The sequence below is a fragment of the Xiphophorus maculatus genome, chromosome 12, assembly GCF_002775205.1.
Source record: "Xiphophorus maculatus strain JP 163 A chromosome 12, X_maculatus-5.0-male, whole genome shotgun sequence".
Taxonomy (NCBI): domain Eukaryota; kingdom Metazoa; phylum Chordata; class Actinopteri; order Cyprinodontiformes; family Poeciliidae; genus Xiphophorus; species Xiphophorus maculatus.
The window spans coordinates 3,814,057-3,829,196 of NC_036454.1; the positions used below are offsets into that span (position 1 = coordinate 3,814,057).

General features: G+C 38.4%; 1 protein-coding gene across 2 annotated transcripts in view; it reads left to right on the forward strand.

The window, feature by feature from the left end:
* The first annotated feature begins 430 nt into the window (after positions 1 to 430).
* Positions 431 to 15,140, forward strand: part of LOC102217056 (A disintegrin and metalloproteinase with thrombospondin motifs 3-like) — a 191,407-nt gene continuing 176,697 nt past the window's right edge. For both annotated transcript variants that reach the window (XM_023343569.1, XM_023343570.1), the window contains exons 1-3: positions 431 to 830; positions 3,588 to 3,609; positions 10,276 to 10,679. In XM_023343569.1, coding sequence (XP_023199337.1) covers positions 771 to 830; positions 3,588 to 3,609; positions 10,276 to 10,679 — 486 coding nt within the window. In that variant the 5' untranslated portion in view covers positions 431 to 770. The remainder of the gene's footprint in view (positions 831 to 3,587; positions 3,610 to 10,275; positions 10,680 to 15,140) is intronic.

Consider the following 15,140-nt stretch of genomic DNA (forward strand, 5'->3'; position numbering starts at 1 on the left):
AATTTTTTTTAAATTTGAATTTTTTTATTTATTTATTTATTTATTTATTTATTTATTTATTTAAAATGTCGAAGTGCACAATTTGAAAGTTTGAAAACAGGTCTGCTGCCATTACTGCGCACTGCTCCAGGTAAGATACTGACTACTGAGAGCTACTCCACAGATCCCCACTCAAAAAAAGTTTTGGAAAAGTAAAATCAGAATTGGATTTTAAGTTTTATTTTTAGAACAAGATGACTGAAACTTTGCAGTTTGCTTAGTCAGAGACACAGTGACGTCCCGATCAGAGACGGTCCTCCTCCTCCACCTCCTCCACCTCCTCCTCCTCCTCCTCCTCCTCCTCCTCCTCCTCCTCCTCCTCCTCCTCCTCCTCCTCGGTCCCTGGTGTTGGGGCTCGGTGAGAGGGCAGAGTCACGTCACACAGGGCTGGTCTGAAGGCTTATTAGCCCGGGGAACCGAGCTCCAGGCGGCCTCACTCTGCAGCTCTGTGCGGCCAGCGGCGGACGGCTGTCCAGGCGAACTTCGCCCAAACTTTCTGGAAACTCAGTGAAGGGAACAGAAACGCTCAGATAAAGTGTCGCAACCCGCTTCACTCCTGATTCAATCAAACTGCAGCTACTCCCATCTCCCCCCTTTAATAATCAGAGCCTGCACTTCTACTTTTTCACGTTTTGAATGAGCCTCCTCACGTTTGCGTGGAGACTTTCTTTTATTTTCCGCTGTTGCGCTTTTTAATTTGCGCTTCAGGTTGAGATAAAGCTCCTGTCGTGATGGCTGTGTTATCACTAGCTGCTCTGCTTGTTGGATTTGTTTTGACTTCAGCTGACAAGGTAAGTGTCTGCACATGCTCTCCGTTCACTGACAGACTGGTTGATTTTTAATCATTCATTTATTTCGCTTTTCCGGGCCGTTTGTTCTGAACTGAATGCGGCTGGAAAGCAGAAAAAAGTGGGGCGGCAGCTTTTAAAAGTTTCCCATCGCCTCTGCAAACACGCACACTGCTTCCTCTGTGCACCCCGTGTTGACACTGCGCCACGCGTGGGTTCAGCCTGTCACAGACACGAGCTGTAACTTACAAACATGTTTCTGTTTGAGGCTTTAGCTCCGGTGAGCCGCTGGGCTTCCAAGAGAAGCAGGCCTGCCCGAGGCAGAGCGGACTTTACGCTCTGTAGCCTTTAGCCCTCCTAAAGAAGTGAATGCCCCCCTGACATGTTGGAAACGCAGTCAGACTTTAGAAAGGGCTATTTGGGCTTTAGCCCAGGGCGGCAACTTTTGGGGGTGTCCCAAATGTTTGTTTTTTTGTTTTGCACTTAAAATAAAACTCATAAAATCACGTGAGCTGCATTATTTTTTGGATTTTTATTAATACAAACAATATTAAAGTATTTGAAAAAGTTATAAGGCACCAAAACTGGCTCCAGCCCACAACCTTGTAAATCCGGCCCTGATTGTACTCTAACAGAAACTGTAATATGTTGGGAGAGTCAGACTTTAAAGCTTGTTTATGTTTGGGTTTTCTACATTGATAATGAACTTTATTTAAAAAGGGACAATATGAACTCAAACATAAATGTCACCATTTGATGTGCGGTGCCAGATCATAGCAAAATTACATCTGCAGTTCCTGGACAAGTTCCAAACATGGATATGCAAAACAAAAGGACCGAAAATATAATACTGTAAGTTGCTTTCTAATCGCAATAAACAAAAACACATGCAGCAGATATTTACCATATCTGCTTATGAGTAACTCTGGTTAGCTAAAGTCGAGAATCATGTCAAAAAGTCAACACAAAGCAGCTAAAAGTTGCAGAAGAAATGTGAGCTTACAATCGCTGAATCAGTCTGTCAATCAATGAAGTTTATTTGTGTTTCAGATCAGCGACACATCAGCTCAAAGTGCTTTACATCGAGAAAAAACATCAAAAACACGTCATGAAGTCAACAGTTGTGAAAACCAATAACAGAAATCACATTTTGTCAGGTGTCATCATCAAAATCATCAACACACGTAGAGTACGTTCCTTATACAACTTCTACTCCAACAAACAGGTTTTACAAGTCAGCAATAATTATTTCCTCCATGTTTTTATTGAACAATGCAGATGCTAATAAACAGGTGTGAATTCTGGCTGGTTTCTCGTGGATCTACTTTCTGCTCCGTTTCTGTCCGGCACTGATACTGAAATGTTGGCAGGTTTGCATCAGTGCTGCCGTTTCTCTGAACAGCTGAGTTTCTGTGACTCTTTATGCTGCGGATCCATGTGGTCGTCGTGGAAACCTCACTTTTCTCCACAATCAGTTCAGCTAAACAAGGAATTTGATGCTACAAAATCACTTCAAGCTAATGCTACTTATTAGTGGAGGGAAATTAAAATATTGACACATAAAAACAAAAAGAGAAAAAGAGTTGCAGCTGAAGCTAATTAGACAGAGGAGATATTTAAGTAAAATAAATAAAAAAGATTCTTACTCAATAAACTTTATGCTCATGAACAGAAACTGGTCTGGCTGTAGCAAATGGTAGAAACTGTAACATGAACCATGTTGTGTCCTCATCCTCAGGTTATTGTATGTTCTTTAAAATCTAATTGTTTAATTACTGCAGGGTAGAAAGTTTTTGTTTTGGTGAGCAGAAACTATTTGCTACGCCTGCATTTATCTCACCTGAGCTTCCTGGAAAGATGATCTTTTTAGCACAACTCCTCACTTTCCACGTCCATCAGAAATATTCTTCTTACAAACATATTTATTTTGTCCAGAAATCGGCCAGTTTACCGTCTGCAGATGCAGGAAACGGCAGGTTTGATGCTGCGTCAACACCCATATATGGTAGTACTTCCTGTTTTAGAGAGCGCATTACTCTGAACGTAATTTTTAAAAGTAATTTTTTTCATATTATTGTGGGCACAACAATTGCAGTTTCTGGCCGATTACCTGTTTTGTTTTGCTTTGTTTTGCCCGACTTGCTGATTCTGATTTTGACCGACAGTTGCTGAATTGGCAACAGTGGGTTGACAGTTGTTAACTGCAAACATGCAGACATGACCTGCACGACAAATTGTTCCAGGAATTATTGCGATAAACGATAATATTGCTGTTTTGAGACTATTTTCAGGTAATGACATAAAAGTAATAAAAGAAATTCTAAATTCTAATGAACATTTAACACAGGAACGGGAATACATTTTAAATATGCAAAATAAAAAGAAATAAAATGAATTATGAAGTCTCTGTAAACTAAATGACCCTTCATAAAAGGAAGAAGTTGAGACCAAAGCATCAGACTGAAGACTTTTATCATCCAGTTTGTTTTAATTTATCATGCAGTTTATTTATTTATTTATTGCCTAATTCTGTCTTCACTGTTTAGAAGTTCCAACAAAATATTAAAAACTGTCAAAGCAGCAGAATAAATTTACTTCTCGATCCCAAAATGAATTAAATCCACTGTTTACACAAAGAGCTAAATTAAATTCAGAGTTCACAGCAGGAATTTGAATGAATGAACTTGTTTTAAAATGAGCATTTTGTGTTTCCTTTGCGTTTCTTCACATTTATGAAGTCTGTTCTTCTGTCTCCTGCAGGCTGGTGAAGCAAACCAGGAAGGTAAGAAAAGCTTCTTCACTTTCCTCCATGTTGTTATTAATTCAATCCAAACTCCAGTTCCAGGTTTTCTCTTCCAAACTGCTGACAAGTTCAGGAGGAGAACTGCACACTGATCAAAGTGGGAGGAGAGTTTTTCTGCTCAGCAGTTCTGTAACACACTCCCTGCACACACACACACGCACGCCCCCACACACACACACACCCTCCTGACTCCACTGACTCACACACAATCATATTGCAACTGCTTAAAGGGCTTTGTTATAAAGGAAAGAGAATTCCACCTCTAAATCCTGCACATCTGTTCTCCATTGTGAGGTTAAGGAACCAGTGAGCTGCAGCCGAGTCCACGTAGGATCCGTTTACTCCTGTTAGCTCCTGAACACGTCCGGGCCGCCGCACAGCGGGGCAGCGCTGGGCTGCGGTGGAGCGTTTGTGGCTGCCACTGTTGGCTCTCTGTGGCCATTATCGGGCTTGTAAAGCGGCCGCTGCGCTCACTTCATGTGGTTTCTGCTTAACTTTTCACCTTTTTTTCTGCCCCCCTTCATGCTGAAACCAACTGAAATCTTTGCCAACCTCCTGCAAGAACAGAAACATGAACGACTGGTTTATTAAATCAGACAGTGGGACACTGAACTCTTTACTGTATTTTGATTTAAGGTGGCACCCCTGCAGATTATGCCTTTATTTGCATTCACATCGGCAGCCATGTTAGTCCACTTTTCTCATGTTATAAATGAAATAATCTGCCAATGGAACAATTACAATTTCACAAATATTAAGGAATTATTGACTTGAAACAAGCTTCCATTTCTTGCTGTAAAGTTACTTGTAAGTTAGTAAACTTGAAATAAGACAAAACTAAGACGTTTGCAGTAGAAAAGAGACCAAAATACTTGCTAAGATTTTGTGTTTTTGCAGTGCAGCGACACGTTTTTACAACACTTTGCTAAAGTATTCATACACCCTGAACGTCCAAACAGTTTATCACGTTTAAAACCGGAAATTCATTTTATGGGATTTTGTGTCAGACCAACAAAAAGTTTTACATAATTTAGCATTTTTCTCCTGTTAAAAATAAAAACCTGTACAGCATGGGGAGCATCTGCACTCCTGAGTCAGCACTCTGTCAAACTGACTTTAGCTGCAATCACAGATATGGAAGCTTCCTGGAATATGTCTTTACCTCTTTGCAGAATAAATCCACTTTGCTCACGTTTAAATGGAGTGTAAGTGTAAGCAGCAATATTTTATTCTTGTCAGAGAATTTCAACTGAGTTCATGTCTAGACAGGATCATAAATCTGATCTGAACCGTCCTGCTGTAGCTCAGGCTGAATGTTTAGAGTCACTGTCTTGCTTAAAGGTGATCCTTTTTTATTGGTTTCAGACTGAAAACACTTAGGGTGCATTCACACTAGTCCTGTTTAGTCTGCTTGAATCAAACTCTGGTTTGTTTTAACTAGAAAGTCCTGTTTGTTTGGGGATGTGTGAAAAATGGCAAACTCTGGTCCGCCTACAAACCTCGGTCTCGGTTCGGTTGAAGGGAACTCTGGTCCGGTTTGAATGCATATGTGAATGCAACTGGACTGGAGATCGCTCCAAAAGCAGGAAGTGGACTATAGTGCAGGGCATTCTGGGTAAATGCAGCCAAACCAAAAGCTCTAGCAGGAGAAATAGCTTGTGCTTTTTTTAGCAAAGACAAGAGAAATCCTAAAATCTGACGCCATCTTTGTTTAAGTTTCATGAATAATTAAGTTACGCTCAGTGTCTCCTTCAGAGGTTTTCATGTCGTGTCCTTCAGTGGTTCTTGTTTTAATTTTTTAATTCTGACATTTTTCCTCCAAACTGTGACTTTAATCTCTGAAGGGTAAAGGATTTCTGAGGAAGAAAGTCACGTTTCTTTTGTCTTTTTTCTTTTAATGGCCGTAACTCGGTTCTGTTCTGTACATATTAAATTGTAAGAGATTATCAGATTGTTTCTCTACACTGATGGTATAAAAAATCCCTCCTATATTTAGTGATTTTACTGAGTGATTTCCAGTGAACCCATAACCATCAGCATATCTGTGTTTCACGGAGTCGACCCACTTCTGGCTCGGCGGGCAGGTGCAGCCCAGGCTGATCGGTTCCTCTGCATTTCCTGGTTCTGCCTGAGCAGCGGCATGTTTGACGTCATCCTACTGGGCTGAGGTGGAGTGGGACTGGCCTGGCTGCTCCACACCATCAATCCTGCTGGTCTGAAACCCAGATGCTGCTTGACTCGTGTGTTTAGGGCCGTTTTCTTCCACATGGTGGAAGAAATAAGCACATGGCCTGCCTAGCATCAGAGCTAAGGGGTTAGCACGTCCGGCGTCTGGCTGGGTTTACAATGCTGCACTAAGTCCGACTGTTTCAGTTCAAAGTCAGGTTTTATGAAAATGCTCCAGTTAGATGAGACTTTTATGTGGATTATAGTTCTTTAATTAAGTGAATTAATTGGGGACACATTCAGGGAGAAGGTTGTGAGTTTAAATCCCAGTCTGGGATCTTTCTGCATGTTTACGTCCCGTGTGTGTGGACTCTCTGAACAGACAAAATGTTCTTGTTAGGCTACCTGGTTACATTAGGTTTGAGTGTGGGCGTGTGTGTGTGTGTGTGTGTGTGTGTGTGTGTGTACACTGAAGATAAACTTCTGTCCATCATTTTTGTTTCTTCTCAGATCCATTTTAATGGTATTTTTTCATCTTATTGCACAACTTTTGTCTTTTGTTTCTCCATTTTAAAGCATTTGAAGGCCTAACAAATGTTAGTCAAAGTGTTGATGGCTTGTGAATTTGTGACCTTTCAGAATAATGTAAAGGTTTTACTCTGAGATCTATTTGATCTGCATTTAAATGTAAAGTGTTCAGCTGCAGCCATGCAGAAAATGTTTGAACACTTTCTCACGTTTTCTATGCATTCAGAGGTTTGTTTTTGTCTGGTTTGAATATTTGAGGGAAAATAAATTAAAAATGCTTTTCCTGAGCCAGATTATTTAGATCACCTGAGAAATATAATAACTTTTATAAATATTTAGTGGATTTGTGAAACATCATACTCTTCTACACAGCAGTCGACGTTGTGTATTTTTCTCAGGCCTGGTTTTTGAAAAATGTTTTTTATTGAGTACTTCTGAGCTGTCAGTATCTTACTGCACTAAACTGCTGTCAGAGGAATCTGTTTTTGGAAAAATAAGTCAGGAAAACAACAAAAATGTATATAAAATCAGAAGAATAGGAGGAGTAAATTTCTGCCAAAAAATTTGAGGTTAATGTCTAAAAATGTGTAAATTTCTGAGTTTGAAAAGTCAACATTTTTGACTTTTGGACAGTTTCTGAGTTTGAAAGCTTTTTCAAACTCAAAACTTTTCAATAAAATATTTTTGAACATTTTCAGAAAAATTCTGAGATTAACATAAAAATTACAGGGCCTTTTGCATTTTGTTTTTGTTTTTATTTTTAAACTCTGAAATTTCCAAATTTCTTCTAAAACATTTCTGAGATTAATCTCAAAATGTCAGATTCTTTTTTCCAGCAAGTTTTCAGCTTTTGGAGCTTGGAAATAATTTTTATCAGAAAATTTCAGAGTTTAAAAATAGTTTTGGCAAAAAGTTATTCCTTTTTTTCTGTTGTAACGGACTCTGATATGGTGCCATAAAAATGCTAATAAAAATGTGTATGGTCTTGAGTAAATAACAATTATGTGTCTTTGAAGAACCATTATTTACTGAACTATTAAAGTCTGTCCCCTTTTCCAGGTGCTACATATAAAATCCACCTGACAAACTCACAAGCAAAATCTCAATAAATGGCATTGGAAAATTTTATTATAAACTTAGTTTAGATGTTGAAACTTTAACAGATGTATGACACACAGAATAGGCTTTGCCATACTTTTTTCTTCCACTAAACTTTCCACAAATATACCAGCTGCTGCTTCTTCATCAGCCGCCGTCTGTAGACATTACGGAGTGTGTTGTTGACTGAATACTGCTTTTCTTATGGTTATGTAGGTCATATCAAAATATTTCTGTACTATAGTCTCCATATTTTAAACTGGTTTAAAGTAACATTACGGTTTTCTCAGAAATTAAATATTTGCTATTCAGTAGCTGTTAAGCGGTATTCCCACAAATTGCCAGAAATAAAATCGGTACATATATTTCCTTGGCTTTTAATGACTCAAGATAACGAGTTTTACTTTTTAAATTGGATCGTTGAACTAATTAACATTTAATTTATTGAGATGTACTTGTGTTTATTTAGTCTTTTTTTCACAATATGCTGTTATCAACTTTAATATTGAACATAAGCCTGTAGAGGAGCCTTTGGGTTTTTTGCATGGTACCGTCTGATCTACTACTGAAACTCAGTTAATCAAGTGCAATAGATTTGCATCAGACATTATAAAAACTCTTTTCTGTTCACTGTATGTTTAGACTATTTTTATTTATAACTGAGCATTTGCCCAGAATCAAAAGGTATTCTCTTTGATTCTCTATGTAGAAAACTCAAATGCACAGAAATTGTCCCTTTTCTTCTTTTAGGTGGGAGAAATGGTTGTTTAAATCCTGCAGAGGTTTACACAAGCGTAACATTTCAGCACACAGAAGTGAATTTAGTTCTTGGCTGCACCTAGAGACCTCTGGCACCAAGAATATTTCATCTTTCAAAGATTCGTCACAGGAGCTTTAGTGTTGAAGCACTCTGCTGGGAAGCGCGTGTCATGATGCTGAGCATTACATCAGTCCTGCAGATGTTGCTCGAGATTTCAGGTGGAAAACTCAAGCAGCCCTTTCGCTGACGCTGACAGAGACCAACGCTGACATGATTTAAGGGTGAACTTTGTAAATGTTCCGTTAAAAGGATGTTCTGTCCCGGATCTCCTTGCATATTCAAACCCCCAGACGTATCTGTGGTTTGTTTCTGCTGCCTGTCAGACGTGTTTATAATGAAGGAAGCCGGCGCTGCGTATGGATTTAAAGCTGCTCACATTGTGTATTATTATGGTGTCACAGCTGTGAAAAAGGTGCAAGTATTTTATGCCAAGTGTGTCAAATTTATATTTTTTCTTCATTTTTGCACACTGTGATCTGCAAGCTACATCCTGCGCCTCAGACATATAATTGGGTTTTTGTCTTTGTGACACTTGCGTCAGCGTTTTTTGTCAAGATAATTATTAGATTTTAATATTTATCAGATTGCTTTTACTTTCTTTTCCCGAAATGGAAATCTTTGAATGTCGCTGCAGTTGGAAAATCAAGCTGAGGCTGAATGGAGTATTTATTTTTAAAGGCCACACATTTCTTGACCAATTCAATTGGCAACAAATCAGGTGAACAAGAGCCTGATGGTAAAAGAAACAACGTGACGTGACCAGCTCACAGCTTTATAGCTGGTGTTAAATAAAACTATTTCCCCTCTAATCAATTTCTTCTGTTTAGTTTATTTTACATGTTTCAAATCTACAAACCAATTTTAGAATTGGTTTGTAGATTTTAATAATTTCAATAACAGTAGAATGAATCTATTGTTAGATTCTAGAAAAAAAGCTATGTGCTAACAGAACAAATCAGTCAGCTAACTATCCATATAGATTTAATCTAACTAGCTAGAGAAATTTATTCTAACTAGCTGCTTTGGTTCAGTTTCACACTCCATTGTGTCAAACAATCCAAACCTCTGAGCAACCTGTTCCCCTCCTCGCCTGTGGGGGCACCATATGAAGAACCACTGAAGGAACCAACACCTAAACCTCTGAAGAAGACTCTGAGCTTAACTACTTTCTTTACATAATGAAGCGGTGTCAGATTTTAGCGGGTGTAGGATTTCTCTTCTGTCTTTGGTTAAAAACACGAGTCGTTCTTCCCACTAGCGCTAGCTTAGCATGTTTGTTTTGGTTGTATTTACTAAGAAAACAAGTGTATTAGTTTTCTTCGTTTTGTCTTATTTCATATTTACTAATGTACAAGTAAGTTTTCAGCAGAAAATGGGAGCTTGTTTTAAGTCAATAATTCTTTAATATTTGTGAAAAAGTACTTTTACCATTATTTTATTTATAACATGGGGAAAATGTTTTCTTATAAGTCAAATAATCTGCCAATGGAACTAGAACTTTGATCAATATTAAGGTATTTTTGACCTAAAATAAGCTTGTATATCTTGCTGAAAAGTTGCTTGTAAGTTAGTTTTGTCTTATTTCAAGTGTACTAAGATATTTGCTCTAGAAATTTTACCAAAATACTTTAAGATTTTGTGTTTTTGCAGTGTAACTTTGAAAACACTGTAAAGAGTTCTCCCATCTGTCCTACCAACTAATCACTCAACCATCATGGTGATGCAACCATCACACTTCTCCTTTAGTTTGATTTTTAAGATTAGTTCACAGTTTTATTTTACATAAAATCCTTCAAGATCAGTCAATAAGCCAGGATTTTGTTTCGGTATTCTACCCATGTCTGCTTTTAAATATCGGGATACTTTCTACTTGAGATAATTACTTTGAGTAAGTTGAAACTATGGGTGCACCGATTGCAGCTTCCTGGTCGATCGCAGTTTACCAATTTTTCTTGTTGAAACAGAAAGTAGCTGTCTGTTGTGAAGTTCTGCTGCCGCTTTTTGAAGAACCTGTTCTGTGTTTGTTCTGCCAGGCCAGCTGCAGAGCCGGCTGAAGGAGTACGGCCTGGTGACGCCCTTCAGCACCGACTCCCACGGTCACTATCTGTCCCACCTGCTGTCCGCCACGCACAAACAGCGCGTGAGGAGGGACGCGTTTCTCTCCGAGTCCGAGCAGAGACTCTTCTTCAACATCACGGCCTTCGGGAAGGAGTTCCACCTGCGACTGCGGCCCAACGACCGGCTGGTGGCGCCCGGGGCGATGGTGGAGTGGCACGACGAGGTTCGGGGGTTTGGGAACGCCACAGCGGGCGCCAACTGGACCGACACGACGGAGAGGATTCTCCAGCGGGAGCTGCTGAAGACGGACTGCACCTTCATCGGTGACATCACCGACGTCCCCGGAGCCACGGTTGCCATTAACAACTGCGATGGACTGGTAAGTCCCTCTCGGCTCTAAAGTCCTTCTCTTCTCCGCCTCCTGAAAGCCTTTCTTTTCTCTACAAAGCTCCATGACCTTATCAAGTGCGGTTAGGGATTGTGGATGTCTGTAACTCTTGAGTCATCCTTTCTTTACGTCAGCGCTCAGCGTTTTTATGGCACATTGTTTTTGGAAACACCCTGTGACGGGCAGGAGTTTAACGGGTGATTGCTCACAAACACAGGTTTCCTCCAGATCTCTTCCCAGCATAAAACACGAGTTCCTATTGTGCCTGACAAACGTCTCCTTCCTATCAGCCCTCGTAAAACATCTGAATGGGAATCTGGGAACAACTCCAGCCAGAACCTCTTGGAGTGGAGTGAAGCACTCAAACATCTCCATGTTTAGTAACAGAATCTGTAGAGTTCCCAGCTTTAAAAGTCACAAAGTCTGCATTTTATTGTTTCAGGGGTCGGTGGAGAAGTTAATGTCAAGTTAAGCCACTTATGTGTTTCAAACAAACCAAACGTTTTACATCATGTAGGCATTGTCAAAGATAGGAATTTTAGATCCCGCATCTTCAGATTTCCTCAAGCAGCCAGCAGGAAACCTGGAAACAAAACATGAAAATATAAAAACTCTGGGAAATATGAAGAGACTTCTGCACCGAACCGCATCGAAGAGCTCATAGTTATTCCACCTAATGTTGATTTCTGAACTCTTCCTGAGTTAAAACATTAGTATTGTTGTTTCTAAAGGAATATGAACTTGTTTTCTTTGTATTTTTTAGGTCAGAAAGCGCTGCATCTTTTTCGTTATTTTGACCATTTCTCATTTTCTGCAAATGAATACTAAATTTTTGCTTGGAATTTCGGAGACATGTTGTCAGTAGATCATAGAATAGAAGAATGATGTTCATTTTACTCAAACATATACCTATAAAGAGTGAAATCGGAGAAATTGATCATATGTGTACGTTTTGTTCAAACAGTCCAAAAGTCTGTTGGACGTCCAACCAGACTTAAAAAGAAGTTTCCGTTGATTTACTTTCCATTTCTGTGAAGTTGGTAGTTTCTGGTGATGAAGGAGAAGATGATGTTGCAGAGGTGAAGGTAAACGTAGCCATAGCAGCGCTATTTCTGTGGATGAATCTCCCTGTTCTGCTTTTATGTTGAAAGACATGCTTTTACTTTCCAATCCATTAGCCGTGCCACTGTTAGCTGGCTCTAGTCTACACAGACTGAGTCTGTGTAATTGAGTAATTGTGGATCTTCCGCACCTTAGTATAAATCTCTAAGTGATTAGCAAAGTTTGCACGATGACTTATATAATCCACCCGTGTGAGGATTTATGGGTGTGCTTCATTGCTCCACCTTTAGCAGCAATAAATCTGTTAGTAGCTGTTTACTGTCAGATTTGCTCTGCTGCTCCTGCTACTGTGCAGGAAATGAGACTCATCGGTAATTATTGCATCACTACAGTGAGGTTTGTTGACACTTCTTCAGACACTTCAAACATTATTCAAATCTGTTGCATCACCTTGATCCCTGATTTTTGTCTTACTCTTTTTCAGCCATTTTGTTGTTCATTGTCTGGTTGAAGATCCAGTTTGGGCCAAAATCATTTGAATTGAAATTTGAGACTTTCTAACACTTTGATAAACAAAAGAGTTCATGGTTGACTGAGTGACCAGGCCTGTCGCAATAATCAATCAATCAATCAATCAATCAATCAATCAATCAATCAATCAATCAATCAATCAATCAATCAATCAATCAATCAATCAATCAATCAATCAATCAATCAATCAATCAATCGCATGATGAATTAAAACAAACTCAAAAATTTCCACTTTTGACTTTAACACACTGCAAAACCTCAAAATTTGACCATATCAGATTTTTCTATCACATATTAAAAAAGTGGTCAAGGATTGAAATATTCTCATGATCTGTGGCTAAAACTGGATGATATGGCTGAAAAACGCACCACGATTTAAGCGTTTTATATTGGTCATAAGTACGGATTAGTTTTTTGTTTTAAATGTGTGAAATGCTGCTGGTGTAACGTTTTATCCACAGTTTTCACGCCACGCCGTTGTTTTTTTATTTTTAAGCAGCTTTGAGGGACGATGGCGAAACCTAAAACTGTTGCCAGTTACTCAACAGGTTGTTGCTAGGCAACCAAGGAGTGAGTGGGTTCCTTCAGGCCACCAAGCAAGCTTAGCTTGTAGGGGTTGAGCAGCTAATCTCTTTACTCTGCCTACATCTCCCAGAATGCTGTGCAGTTCTGAATTGAATATTGTATCAGACTATCAACCATTGATATTGATCACATGTTTATTGTCTTACATATTGTTATTGTCAGGTTTCCTCCAGGTTAGTGGCTAAAGCTCTTGCGGCCATTTTGATTATGATCAACTAAAGAAGTGTATTTGATTAGCAGCACCTAGCTTCTGTTTTCTGACTGTACATGTGTCAAATAGCAGAGACAAATAGTGTTGCCCAGCGACTCTCAATGACATATTACGCAATTAATTCAGTCTTCAAATCAAAAGGGGAACAAATAAATTTCTAAAATGTCTGTTTGTGTTTGGGGAAAACATCAGGATCTTCGTACTCTGAACAGAGGATGTTTGATGGATTCTTCCAAAACTTTGATGAGCTGAGATTATTTACTTGGAAATATTTTCTCTTTAAATGCTGAAAGTTTTCCACTGAGGAATTCAGTAAATATCAAAAAAGTTCATCTTTACATGTTTCGCTATGACAGATGCTCAGAGGTGAGCAGAGAAGCCAAAATGATACTCAAGTAAGAGCAGCATTACTTTAACATATTTTTATGTAAGAAACTAAGAGTAAAGTGTTTAATAAAAAGTCTACTCAAGTACTGAGTAGCTGATCAAATTATCAGTCATTTAATAGTTAAAAATTACATCATCAGATGAACCAAAATATAAAGTTATGTGAAAATTTAGGTATTTTAAGAACCGAAATGACAATAATTTATAGAAGCAACAAACATAACAAAATCAGGCCAAAAAAAAAATTCCAAATCAGATTTTTTTTAAAATATGAAACTTATGAAGCTTCATCAAAAACTGCAGGTGTGTGTGTCTGTGTCTGGTGAAGTTTTGGTTTAAACATGTTTGTTTTTCTTTCAGTGGGTAGAAAATCCAGAAATTTGACTCAAGTAAGAGTAAAAATACTTCATAATAAAATTACTCAGGTAAGAGTAAAAAGTACAGCATAGTAAAAATACTCCTGAAAGTACATTTTGTTTTTCAAAAAATTTACTCAATTAAATGTAAAAAGTAAAATTTAATATCAGTTTTATCTTTTAGCTAGTTGACATCAGCAATCCTGTAACTGGTTAAGATAAGAACTGTAACAACAGTTAAAAATTGAGAAAAGAATAGTCGATAAGTTATACCAAACCTTAAAAATCCATGAATATCATCACATAATCACGTATCATCCTGTGAAACGGTAGGATTTCTGAAACCTATCATTATTTTTAAAACATCCTGATCGATGGCAGCAGCTCTTTAACCACCTCATCATTGATTCATTGCCCTTGTAGAAAAGGTTGATGACTAAAACAAAACAGTGAGATCCTGTGTAGAAGATATTGCTTAGAAAATGTTAAGAAGACACAAACATTTTGCAAGAAGTAACATAATGTGAGTTTGTCGTAAAGTCAGTTTGTGAAAAATCTCATGAGAAATTTTGCAGGAATATGAAAAGTTTTATTCAAACTGTCAGTGAATATCCTGTTCAGAAAGAAGTAGAGTTTTTGTACCCGATGTTTGGTTTAATGTATTCTTTTGTGCCATAAAGCTCCATGTCGCCCACGGCTTCACAGAGCACAGCTGACCTTGAGCTGTGTCTATAGATTCCTGGCATTATGATTACCATAAAATAATAGTCTGCAGTTTCTGAGACTTTTAAAACATTGGCAAACGTTTTTGACATTAACCTGCCGACCTTCAACATGCAGCTGTGCAGCAAAGCACTTGCATCAAGATTTTCTTTCCCAATAGGAGGCAGGAAACAAAAAGAGTCTGAACTCTGACTTGGTTTGCTTTAAGCTAACTTTTAGGATGCTAACGTTTTCAAAGTCTGAGCTTTCTGCAGTTCAAGTGAAATGTCGAATGTGGATAAAACATTTAAAATCCTTGGCATAGAACATTATAACCAAGGTGTGTTTAGAAAGTGAAACTGATTTATTTAAAAAAATCTCAAAAATTTGCAGTGATTGTTTTAACATTTTAAGGCTCCATATTGACTGAAATGCATCAGATCGGATGGCGTTGAAACTTTTATTACCGTTCAATTGTCAGAGATGTAGTCAGAAAGGTAATTAAAGTCTCAGCGCCATATAGAGATGGACTGTCTGTCACCTTACTGGACCTTTTTAACATTTCCCTCATTGGTTTTTATCCTCAGCTGGTGCATATATCTAAATATGTACCTTGAA